The sequence below is a fragment of the Parambassis ranga genome, chromosome 13 (assembly GCF_900634625.1).
Source record: "Parambassis ranga chromosome 13, fParRan2.1, whole genome shotgun sequence".
Classification (NCBI taxonomy): Eukaryota; Metazoa; Chordata; class Actinopteri; family Ambassidae; genus Parambassis; species Parambassis ranga.
In genome coordinates this window covers 16,190,089-16,201,331 of record NC_041033.1, presented here as the reverse complement: position 1 = coordinate 16,201,331, position 11,243 = coordinate 16,190,089, and the positions used below count along the sequence as shown (strand labels likewise).

General features: G+C 44.8%; 1 protein-coding gene across 1 annotated transcript; it reads left to right on the top strand.

Moving 5' to 3' along the window:
* Positions 1–1,342: 1,342 nt before the first annotated feature.
* Positions 1,343–4,515, top strand: LOC114444855 (extracellular calcium-sensing receptor-like). Its single transcript, XM_028419720.1, has 8 exons — positions 1,343–1,618; positions 1,712–1,798; positions 1,891–2,160; positions 2,314–2,520; positions 2,610–2,885; positions 3,092–3,319; positions 3,401–3,524; positions 3,605–4,515. The coding sequence occupies exons 1-8, from the start codon at positions 1,358–1,360 to the stop codon at positions 4,513–4,515; spliced, it is 2,364 nt and encodes a 787-aa protein (XP_028275521.1). The 5' UTR covers positions 1,343–1,357.
* Positions 4,516–11,243: the final 6,728 nt, after the last annotated feature.

Sequence of the window (11,243 nt, the reverse complement as noted above, 5' to 3'; positions counted from 1 at the left end):
GGCTTTTATTAGAATTTTGAAATCTTTCCTACCACAAGGCTACCACTTGTGGCCACAGATGCTGCTGTTTCCATTATTGGGTAGGCAAAATGTGGTTTAGTTTAAATCTTATCATAGATTTGACTTGAACTTTGCTTTTACATTTTTGAACATGTTGTAATTTAGCCATTTATAGAATAAAGGATAACTTGTTTCATCTGAAAACATTTGTTCTTCTTATATGTATTATAAATGAGATCCTCTTTGGTTTGGATAAGCGAAAAATAGTGAAAGCAGCACATACTACATTTAATGAAATAGTGAGCACACATTCAATCAATTACTATTTTAAAGTATGATGAAATACACCCACATAGTTTAAAAATGGGGAACCACCTGCCACATTGCAAATTGGGCAAGGTTGTATGCATCCAGTTATCATTTGTTTCAGAAAGATTTAACTTTTAACTTTAACTTACAGTGCATTTTGCACTGTTTTAAGTGAGCACGGTCGAGGTGAGCTGGTACCATTGCAGTGGAAAGGAGGCTTTACTGTTCTACTCCCATCTAGTGGTTATGTTATTAACTCTTTTTAAGTGATTCACATAGTACAGATTTGGTCAAACACATCACATTTAAACAGAAATGCACATGCATGCACTGCATGTATCTAATAACCCACAGTGATTTGGAGAAAACATTTTCAATATAGATAAATGTTAAAATGAACCCATGAGTAGTAACTTCTTCGAGAACTCACACAAAACCACACAAATTTGTTTGGAAAATTATATGTTGTTAATTAATTCTGCCTTTGTGTTTACTGAAATGATTCTCGGCCCTGCCCCTGCTCCTTCTTCTTCTTCTTCCCTGATGGGTGGAATTCAAGAATAAACAGTACTGCAAGTCAATAAAAGAGGGTGACAAAGCAGACTGGACTCAGCAGATGGAGTTACATGGAGAAAGTCATGCAGTCATACATCAACCTGCTTTTGCTTGTGTTGTACTTCTGCTTTTCTTCTGCTGCATCGTCTCCTCAGTTTTCCTCCTCTTGTCAGTTGCAGGGACAATTTCATTTAAATGGGATACACAAAGCTGGAGACGTGGTTCTTGGTGGGTTGTTTCGATTCCACTTTATTCCAGTCTTTCCTGATTTGTCTTTTACATCAGAGCCACAACAACCCTCTTGCTATGGGTGAGTCTGTCAGAGAACCAGTAAACATGTTTACCATGAGTAAAATATGTATTCATTAATCAGACATTATGTTTACCTATTATTTCTATAACAACATGTAAATGTTTTACATTATATTCTGTTTGCTAAAATGTGATCTTTTTTGTCAGTTTTGATGTTGTAGGATTCAGGCGGGCCCAGACCATGGCTTTTGCTGTTGAAGAGTTTAACAGAAACTCTAATTTGCAGCTTAATCTGAGTCTGGGGTACATTATGTATGACACCTGCTTTAATCATGGAATTGGGTTCCGTGCAGCAATGTCAATGGCCACTGGTCAAGAGGAACACATTGTATTAAATGATAACTGTGTAGGAAGCCCTCCAGTTATAGGGATTGTAGGGGATTCTTCATCCACCCGCTCTATTGCCATCTCCTCTGTCCTAGGTTTGTACAGAGTACCTATGGTGAGTTTGCTGCTTTAATAGTTGTGTTGAAAAATGTTGATCTAATGTCATAGTTTGTTATGAAGAAGAACATACAGTCTGTGTCTTTAACAGGTGAGTTATTTTTCCACATGCTCCTGCCTGAGTGACCGGCAAAAGTTTCCTTCTTTCTTTAGGACGATCCCAAGTGATGCTTTCCAGGTAAAAAACTGTCAAGCCACAAAGATAAAAGGCTGTGATATGGTCATTGTGTAGCCTGTTAATCCACTGATGCCTCCTCTTTGTTCACTCAGGTTAGTGCTATGATTCAGATTCTTAAACACTTTGGCTGGACTTGGGTTGGTCTGCTGATCAGTGATGATGATTATGGAGTCCATGCTGCTCGATCTTTCCAAAATTACCTGAGTCAGTCTGGTTATGGTTGTCTGGCTTACGTAGAGATTTTGCCCTGGGACTATGACCAGGCTGAACAGAAGAGGATTGTGGATGTGATGAAGAAATCTACAGCTCGTGTGGTCATTGCATTTGTACATGACAATAACATGATTAATCTCATAGAAGAGGTTAGGCTTCATTTTTAATGTATACTTATACTAAATGTTCATGTACATGTACATGTACATATGCTGTATGCATTTCAACAGTATAATCAGGTAAAACAGGAAAGCTCTGCATAAAAGCCTGGATTAAAGTATTTTGTATATTTTAACGCACAGGTGGTGAGGCAGAATGTCACAGGCCTGCAGTGGTTGGCCAGTGAAGCCTGGACAGCAGCTGCTGCTCTGCAGACTCCTCGCCTCATGCCGTACCTGGGAGGCACACTGGGCATCGCCATACGTCGAGGAGAGATCCCAGGCCTCAGGGACTTCCTGTTACAAACACGACCTAATATACACCATGACAACAGATATGAAAATAGTGCAGTGAGTGTCTTTATGTGTTTATGTGTTATGTGTTAATTTTTTAATATTAAAATACTGACAATATTTGTAACATGTTTGTAATGTTTCAGGTGAATCAGTTTTGGGAGTTCACCTTTCAGTGTAGGTTTGCTCCACCTCCAGCAGGTTGGGTGGAGGGTGGGGGAGCACTGTGCACTGGACAGGAAGATCTGGAGACTGTGGAGACAGAGTTCTTGGACACTACAAACCTCAGGCCAGAATACAATATTTATAAAGCTGTGTATGCTCTGGCATATGCTCTTTATGACATGCTGCAGTGTGAGCCCGGGAGAGGGCCTTTTAACGGCCACAGCTGTGGCAGTTTGCAAAAGCTGGAGCCATGGCAGGTGTGATATCAGTTTATGTCCCACCTCCATGTGTACGGCCAGTTTAAATTCTGCCCTCTATAAGTATAGTATAAGACTAAGATAACTAAGAGTATAGCATTATACATGTTAGATTTAAAAGGTGTACATAAATAAGTAGTACAGGGCAGAATGGAATTAATCCGTCTTCTCTGGGTTTTCTCTTTTCTTCTTCTGCATTTTGTTAGCTTGTGCACTACTTACAAAAGGTCAACTTCACCACATCATTTGGAGATCAAGTGTCATTTGATGAAAATGGTGATGCTTTACCAATATATGACATCATGAACTGGCAGTGGCTCACTGATGGAAGAATTAAAGTTCAGAATGTGGGTGATGTTAAAAGGTCAGCAGCTGGAGGGGAATTACTCAAACTCAATAAAGACGGAATCTTCTGGAACTTTGAACCCAAGAAGGTTATCTTAGATGTCTTCCCAAAGTGTATGTTAGTAATGAGTAAGTATGCAATACAACAGATGAGTGTCTTCTTCCTGCAGCCACCGCGGTCAGTGTGTAGTGAAAGCTGTCCTCCAGGCACCCGCATGGTGAGAAAGAAGGGGGAACCTGAGTGCTGTTTTGACTGCATCCCTTGTTCTGAGGGAAAGATCAGCAATAACACCAGTGAGTCTTCATGTTTCAGTATTTGTATTTTGTTCTCAGTATATATAGTATGGATCTCTCTACTTCCTTCCTTCTTTCAGACTCCATGGATTGCACCAGTTGTCCAGAAGATTTCTGGTCCAGCCCCCAGCGTGACCACTGTGTTCCTAAGAGGACAGAGTTCCTCTCCTACCACGAGCCTCTGGGAATCTGCCTGACAACTGCCTCATTGCTGGGTACATTTATCTGTGCTGTTGTTTTAGGGATCTTTATCCATCATCGCAGCACACCTATAGTACGGGCCAACAATTCTGAACTGACCTTCCAGCTGTTGCTGTCACTCAAACTCTGTTTCCTGTGTTCACTGCTGTTCATTGGTCGACCCAGACTGTGGACCTGCCAGCTTAGACATGCAGCATTTGGGATCAGCTTTGTGCTTTGTGTATCATGCATCCTGGTGAAAACCATGGTGGTCCTGGCGGTGTTCAGGGCATCAAGACCAGGAGGTGAATCCAGCCTGAAGTGGTTTGGAGCAACGCAGCAGAGAGGAACAGTTCTGCTCCTAACTTTTATTCAGGCAGCAATCTGCACTGCATGGCTTCTTTCTTCTTCTCCAGCTCCACATAAAAACACCCAATACCACAATGACAAGATAGTCTATGAGTGTGTAGTTGGGTCCACTGTTGCTTTTGCAGTGTTACTAGGCTACATCGGCTTGTTGGCCATCCTCAGTTTTCTTATAGCTTTTCTGGCCAGGAATCTTCCAGACAGCTTCAATGAGGCCAAGCTCATCACTTTCAGCATGTTGATCTTCTGTGCTGTGTGGGTGGCCTTTGTTCCTGCTTACATCAGCTCACCAGGCAAACATGCAGATGCAGTGGAGGTATTTGCCATCCTGGCTTCCAGTTTTGGTCTCTTGGCGGCGTTGTTTGGACCCAAATGTTACATCATTCTGCTGAGACCAGAGAAGAACACAAAGAAAGCGATCATGGGTCGAGGAGTCACCAAGTAATAAAAAGTATAGTTATTTAACCTGTATTTTAAATGTATACAACAGTTCTCGAAAGAAACACTTAAAAGTAAAACCTGTATTTACCTGAATAAATTTACCTGATATAAGTAAACATGTAAAAATGTGTTTCATTGTTTGTCAGACACAGGTAAGAAGAGCTTGTCATTTAACTGATTAAAATCCAGGACAAATGTATATCCAAAGGTGATCTTTTTTTCTGAACAAAGCTTGCGTATATATGTTAAAACACTCATTTAGCTACAGCCACTGTTCTGCCTTTTGAAGACGACGCACTGTTTGACGAGCACTGTTCCTTGATAACAGTTGCCCCCAAATTTGTTCACCAAATTTGTATTAAATGAAAGGGTTAATTGGTTGAGTATCTATATTTGGAATGGCAGGAAGTGTAATTAGGCATGCTAAGGGCCTGTTAGTGTTTTCTTTTAATCTGTTCTTCTGCTGTCCAGATGCGCCTTGGTGCTTCCATTGGCAGTAAGTGTGAGGTCACACGATTGGAATCAGCCACATCACTAGACACATATCCCAATGGTTTGGTCGATTAAAACAATCCACAAGACTTCCTCTTAAAAAACATGGGGCTGTAGAGTGGCATGTAGAGTTTTCTTCACTGATCTGATTTCCATCGGCATGGATTGAGCTGTTGTTTTCCATCCATCGGCATGGATTGATTTGGTCTATATATAGACCAAATCGGCATGGATTAATTTGGTCTATATATAGACCAAATCAATCCATGCCGATGGAAATTGGCAAATGGATTGATTTGGTCTATATATAGACCAAATTAATCCATGCCGATGGAAAACAACAGCTCAATGGAATGGAAATTCCATGGAAATCCTGGGCATTCTGCAGCTCATCATCTTTTGCAGTCAGGACATTAATGTTGTTGCCGTTTACAGCTTCACAACCCCTAAGAACCAATACTTTCTCCGGATCTCAGCAAATAGACATTCAGAACCTGGATGCCGTTTCTCATGATTGATATCATGTCAAGGATTGAGAAATGGAGGACACAAATGCAGACTTAGCCCGAGGTGAAAACAAACTCAGTTCCTTTAATACTAGCCAGGGTTCTGTACACGGGTGATCAGTCACGCGGACCCTCCAGGGTCCGGGCAGAAGACCAGAGAGGACGGCGAGGTGAACCCACCGGGGTCATGGCGGAAGCTCGGGAGCAGTGGTCCATCAAGGGCAGGACAGGAACTTGGAGTAGGTGACCCACCAGGGTCCAGGCAGAAGGTCGGCGAATACGAGGAGGCTGACCCACCAGGGTCAGGGCAGAAGGTCGGTGGAGGTGAGGAGGCTGACCCTCCAGGGTCAGGGCAGAAGGTCGGCGGAGACGAGTAGGCTGACCCACCAGGGTCGGGGCAGGAAACCAGACAGGCGGACCCTCCTGGGTCCGGACAGAAGAACACCAGGAACGAAGCTTCCGAACCTCCGGGGTCCGAGCGGATAGCCACCAAGGATGGAGACGCGGACCCTCCTGGGTCCGGGCGAGGGGCCACCAGAGATGGAGATGCGGCTCCTCTGGGGTCTGGACTGAAGAATAGCGAGGACTGCAATGTGGAAGCTCGAGAGCGATGGTCCACCAAAGACCAGGCAGGAAACCGAAGGCGAGGACCCTCCGTGGTCCGGGCAGGAAACCAGAGGAGAGGACCCTCCGGGGTCCGGGCAGGAAACCGAAGGCGAGGACCCTCCGGGGTCCGGGCAGGAAACCGAAGGCGAGGACCCTCCGGGGTCCGGGCAGGAGACCGAAGGCGAGGACCCTCCGGGGTCCGGGCAGGAGACCAGAGCTGAGGACCCTCCGGAGTCAGGACTGGAGACCAGAGGCGAAGGACCACCGGCATCGGGACTGGAGACCAGAGGTGAAGGACCACCGGCATCGGGACTGGAGACCAGAGGCGAAGGACCACCGGCATCGGGACTGGAGACCAGAGGCGAAGGACCACCGGCGTCGGGACTGGAGGCTGGGGACGGAACCCCACCAGGGTCAGAACAAGAGTCAGGAGACGGAAGCCCACCAGGGCCAAAACTGGAACCCAGACCTGAGGACCCTTCAGTGTCAGGCTCAGTCACTATGGTTAAAGGTCCTTCTGTGTCAGAAAGGGTAACCAACTCTGCAGGGTCAGGGCTGGAACCCGGAGCCGGAGATTCTCCAGTGACAGAGCTGGTCCATCTGGGTCAGGACTGGAACCCAGAACAGAAGACCCCCATAGTCCAAACAGGCTTCCCCCAAAGTCTCAGTCTGTGTTACTTTTGTCCCAACAGATATTAAGTCCTCCACCATGACAGATAATCCATTAGGAGCAACACAGACAGGCCCCGGAACAGGTGGTGCAGTCTGGGGCGTGTCCTCGGGAGACAAAATGGCTGCTCAGTTCGTAATGTCAAGGATTGAGAGATGGAGGACACAAATGCAGACTTAGCCGGAGGTGAAAACAAACTCAGTTCCTTTAATACTAGCTAGGGTTCGGTACACGGCTGAGCGTGGCAAAGATACAAAGAACAAAAGGCAAAACCGTAGACAGGAATCCAAACAGGGTCAAAACACAAAGAATCCAAAACTCAGGGCTGAAAGCTGAAGCACCAAATTACTCACAGAAACCAACTGGCTGAAGAAAGGCTGGAACACTAGGATTACTCCCAAAACGAACTGGCAACAAGAGGGAGGAAACACACAGACTTTATACACAGGAGGGCGGGAAGACAATAGGACACAGGTGAGGCACATTAGGGCGGAGCAGGCAATCAACAGGAGGGAGAAGGGTGCACACATGAGGAAGGGGAAGTCAACAGACTTGAAATACAAGGGAAACAGCGAAATACAAAATAAAACAGGAAGTGACTAGTAAAACTAGAACTAATGCAAACGGAAAATGAACTACAAAATAAAAGACCTGGCTGAAACCATGACATATCATGTAAACTTTGTATAATCTTGTGTGCTGGATCTAATACAAATGGATGGACAGCATTTGCTTCTAACTGCTCACTGTGACGGAGCCATCCTTTGACTCTTATCAGTCTCATGGATTGGTCATACTCAAGGGCAAGAGTCAGCAGATGACTGGTAATAGCAACTGGCTCACCAGCGGTTAAATCAGCATAGTCATCTGCAAAACTATCTTGCTGTGCTTGTCAGAGGACAGCAAGTTCTGCCTCTGTGTAATCCTTGGCTGTTGGACTGCAAGTGCCACAGTGTGCACCATGTCTTTAAATAAAGAGAACTGGGCCAGATCTTGTTGGAGGGGCTGCACGATGTGGGTTTGAGCATTTCAGCTTCTTCCTCTATTACACATGCAGCTGGCTTATTGGGCCAATTCTAGTGGCTGCAACAGGAACACTGGTCCATCCTTCCATCAGCCTCCCTTAGCAATCTCAAGTGGGGTTGTTGGAGCCAGATTAATTTTGAATTTATTTAAATATGTTTACAATCAGAATTTATGTTGCTACTGATTAGATTATGATTTGAATTATTTTTATAGATAAAATTTACTTATTGTGTAGAATGAATGGATCGCTCCTCCCTGGCAATTAGCTCTAAAACACCTGCAGACAGGTGGGGCAAGGTGTGTGTAGGAGAAGGAAGTCAGGAGGAGGAGAGATACGGTTTTGTTACCGCAATTTGATTTAATTAGTTCTTATTTTGAATTACCTTTTTTTTTTGAAGGACAACTATGGAGAAAATAATTTTTTGTTAATAAAAGAGAAAGAGTAAACAAGCTGTGGATCTCCGTGAGTGCCTTTTTTTATTTGCGAGTCACAAACCTCCAAACAAAGGGCCATCCACTGGCCACGTGTGATGTCATCCCCAGGGTTCCTGGCATTCCACATAGAGCCAGCTGTAGGCATCTGTCAGTTCCTGGATCTCCACCTCAACTGCCGATGAACACCTTGAACTAGCAAGATTCTGATTTGATCCAAGTAGGTAGCTACAGTTGTGAAGTCTGTCCACAGCACAACATCCTGAAGGATGACAGTGAGCTCCTTCATCAGCAATATAGCCAGCTGGCCCCCGTCAGTGCAGTACAAAACTCCATTCTTGGCTTAGATGGTTGTTTTTTGGTGCCACTCTGGATCATCCGGTGAGGAACAAGACTTTGACCCATCCATGTTGGTCATCTTTAAGTAAATATGCGACAGAGCCATAGGCTCTCTCACAGACTAATAAAGTTGTTTTTGATTTGATTTGAAGATGTGAACTGTTCTGGTGCATGCAATACTGTTCATCTGAGGACTCACAGCGAGGGAGGGATATCTGTTGAAAGTGGTCCAGCTCCTGTTCCCACTCATTCCAGATCTGCAAGGCAGTTTCTGGTATGGCTGAATCACCCCATTCTTTGGGTTTGTGCCACAGGTTCTGAAACAGGATCTTGGCCCTTGTGGTAAAGGGAATGATGAAACCCAGTGGGTCATAGAGACTTGCCAACACACTATAGATGTTTCTCAAGATGTGGTTGCAAACGTGTTTCTGTAATGCAAACCTTGCACAGCATGGACTACAAGTGGTGTCGAATGGAAGCAATTGCCATTCGTACAGAGGTAACAGATTCTCAAGCACGACATTGAGGCAGGTGATCTCTCTGGGGTCTCCCATTGTGAAGACTGAAATGCTGGGCTGTGGTCCACGATACACCTGCTCTTGCTGGTAGTGAAAACCATTTGTGTCCTGTTGGCAATCTGCTGCCTTTCTGCTGGGCCTGGGGGTGCTGACCAAGGAACCACATTCAGATGCTGACTCTACTGCACAGTACTCCCTGTGCTCTGGATGGTTTGGTGGCATCGTCCCCATCTTCCTCTTGTGCTATATGAGCCCATCCATCATGTGGCTATATGCAGATGTCATGGGTGGGTGGCATGTTGGCCTCCTCTTCAACTGGAGGTGGCGGCGGTGGCCAGTTGTCCTCTTTCTTTAGCAAACCATAATAAGTATGAGATAGGTGTCAAAGGGCAGTAGAAAGGCCACTGTTTGGTGGCGGTATCATTGTCTCTGCGAAGGGGGCAGGCTGCGAAGGCATAGAGCCTGTAGCATTGGAATTGAGCTGTCTTTGCATCTGTAGCACTGCGTAGTGCAGTCGCTGGTTGTCCTCCTGAAACTGCTTAATCGCCTCCAAGATTGAGGTGACTCACTGAGGTGGCCTGTAATGCTGGTGGGCCCTAGGGAGCAGGAATACTCTGATATTGTGGCCTGAGGGAACCATGCTAACTATGGTCTCCCGGCATGTCACTGGTTTCTGCTGACAACTGCCTCATAGGTGACCGTAGGGCAAGAGGAGCCATTGCAGCTTCCCTGTCTGCACCCTCATAGGACTGCTGACTGCCAGCAGGATAAGACCTTGTCTGAGCAGCTGGAGGATGTGATTTGGGTAGAACAGCTCATAATCATCTCACCTGGTAGGTGGTGTTCTTTCCCAACGATGCTGGGCATCAGCTGCGTGGCTCGGCTTGTTTTACATTGTTGCTTAATCCAAAGTAAATCAGGACAAATGTACTGTATATCCCACTGTGTTTTTACCACAGGTCTTCAGCCGGTTTCTGAATCACTGACACTCTTTTTTGATTGTTCTAATGCAGCGGTCCCCAACCTTTTTTGCACCACGGACCGGTATCATGTAAAACAATACTTTCACGGACCGGCACAGAAAAAAAAAAAAACAAAAAAAAAAAAGTGCATAAACAGACTCTTACTCTTATGCTTAATTAGTGGGAGCCTTTGAGCTTTCTCAGCAATGAAATACAAGGGAAACAGCGAAATACAAAATAAAACAGGAAGTGACTAGTAAAACTAGAACTAATGCAAACGGAAAATGAACTACAAAATAAAAGACCTGGCTGAAACCATGACATATCATGTAAACTTTGTATAATCTTGTGTGCTGGATCTAATACAAATGGATGGACAGCATTTGCTTCTAACTGCTCACTGTGACGGAGCCATCCTTTGACTCTTATCAGTCTCATGGATTGGTCATACTCAAGGGCAAGAGTCAGCAGATGACTGGTAATAGCAACTGGCTCACCAGCGGTTAAATCAGCATAGTCATCTGCAAAACTATCTTGCTGTGCTTGTCAGAGGACAGCAAGTTCTGCCTCTGTGTAATCCTTGGCTGTTGGACTGCAAGTGCCACAGTGTGCACCATGTCTTTAAATAAAGAGAACTGGGCCAGATCTTGTTGGAGGGGCTGCACGATGTGGGTTTGAGCATTTCAGCTTCTTCCTCTATTACACATGCAGCTGGCTTATTGGGCCAATTCTAGTGGCTGCAACAGGAACACTGGTCCATCCTTCCATCAGCCTCCCTTAGCAATCTCAAGTGGGGTTGTTGGAGCCAGATTAATTTTGAATTTATTTAAATATGTTTACAATCAGAATTTATGTTGCTACTGATTAGATTATGATTTGAATTATTTTTATAGATAAAATTTACTTATTGTGTAGAATGAATGGATCGCTCCTCCCTGGCAATTAGCTCTAAAACACCTGCAGACAGGTGGGGCAAGGTGTGTGTAGGAGAAGGAAGTCAGGAGGAGGAGAGATACGGTTTTGTTACCGCAATTTGATTTAATTAGTTCTTATTTTGAATTACCTTTTTTTTTTGAAGGACAACTATGGAGAAAATAATTTTTTGTTAATAAAAGAGAAAGAGTAAACAAGCTGTGGATCTCCGTGAGTGCCTTTTTTTATTTGCGAGTCACAAACCTCCA

Excerpts from the sequence above, each read along its gene's own strand:
- LOC114444855 (XM_028419720.1), top strand. The coding sequence starts at position 1,358 with ATGGCTTTTGCTGTTGAAGAGTTTAACAGAAACTCTAATTTGCAGCTT. Across the intron at positions 1,799-1,890 it reads TCCCAAGTGATGCTTTCCAG|GTTAGTGCTATGATTCAGAT; the intron begins GTAAAAAACTGT and ends TTGTTCACTCAG. Across the intron at positions 2,886-3,091 it reads AAAAGCTGGAGCCATGGCAG|CTTGTGCACTACTTACAAAA; the intron begins GTGTGATATCAG and ends GCATTTTGTTAG.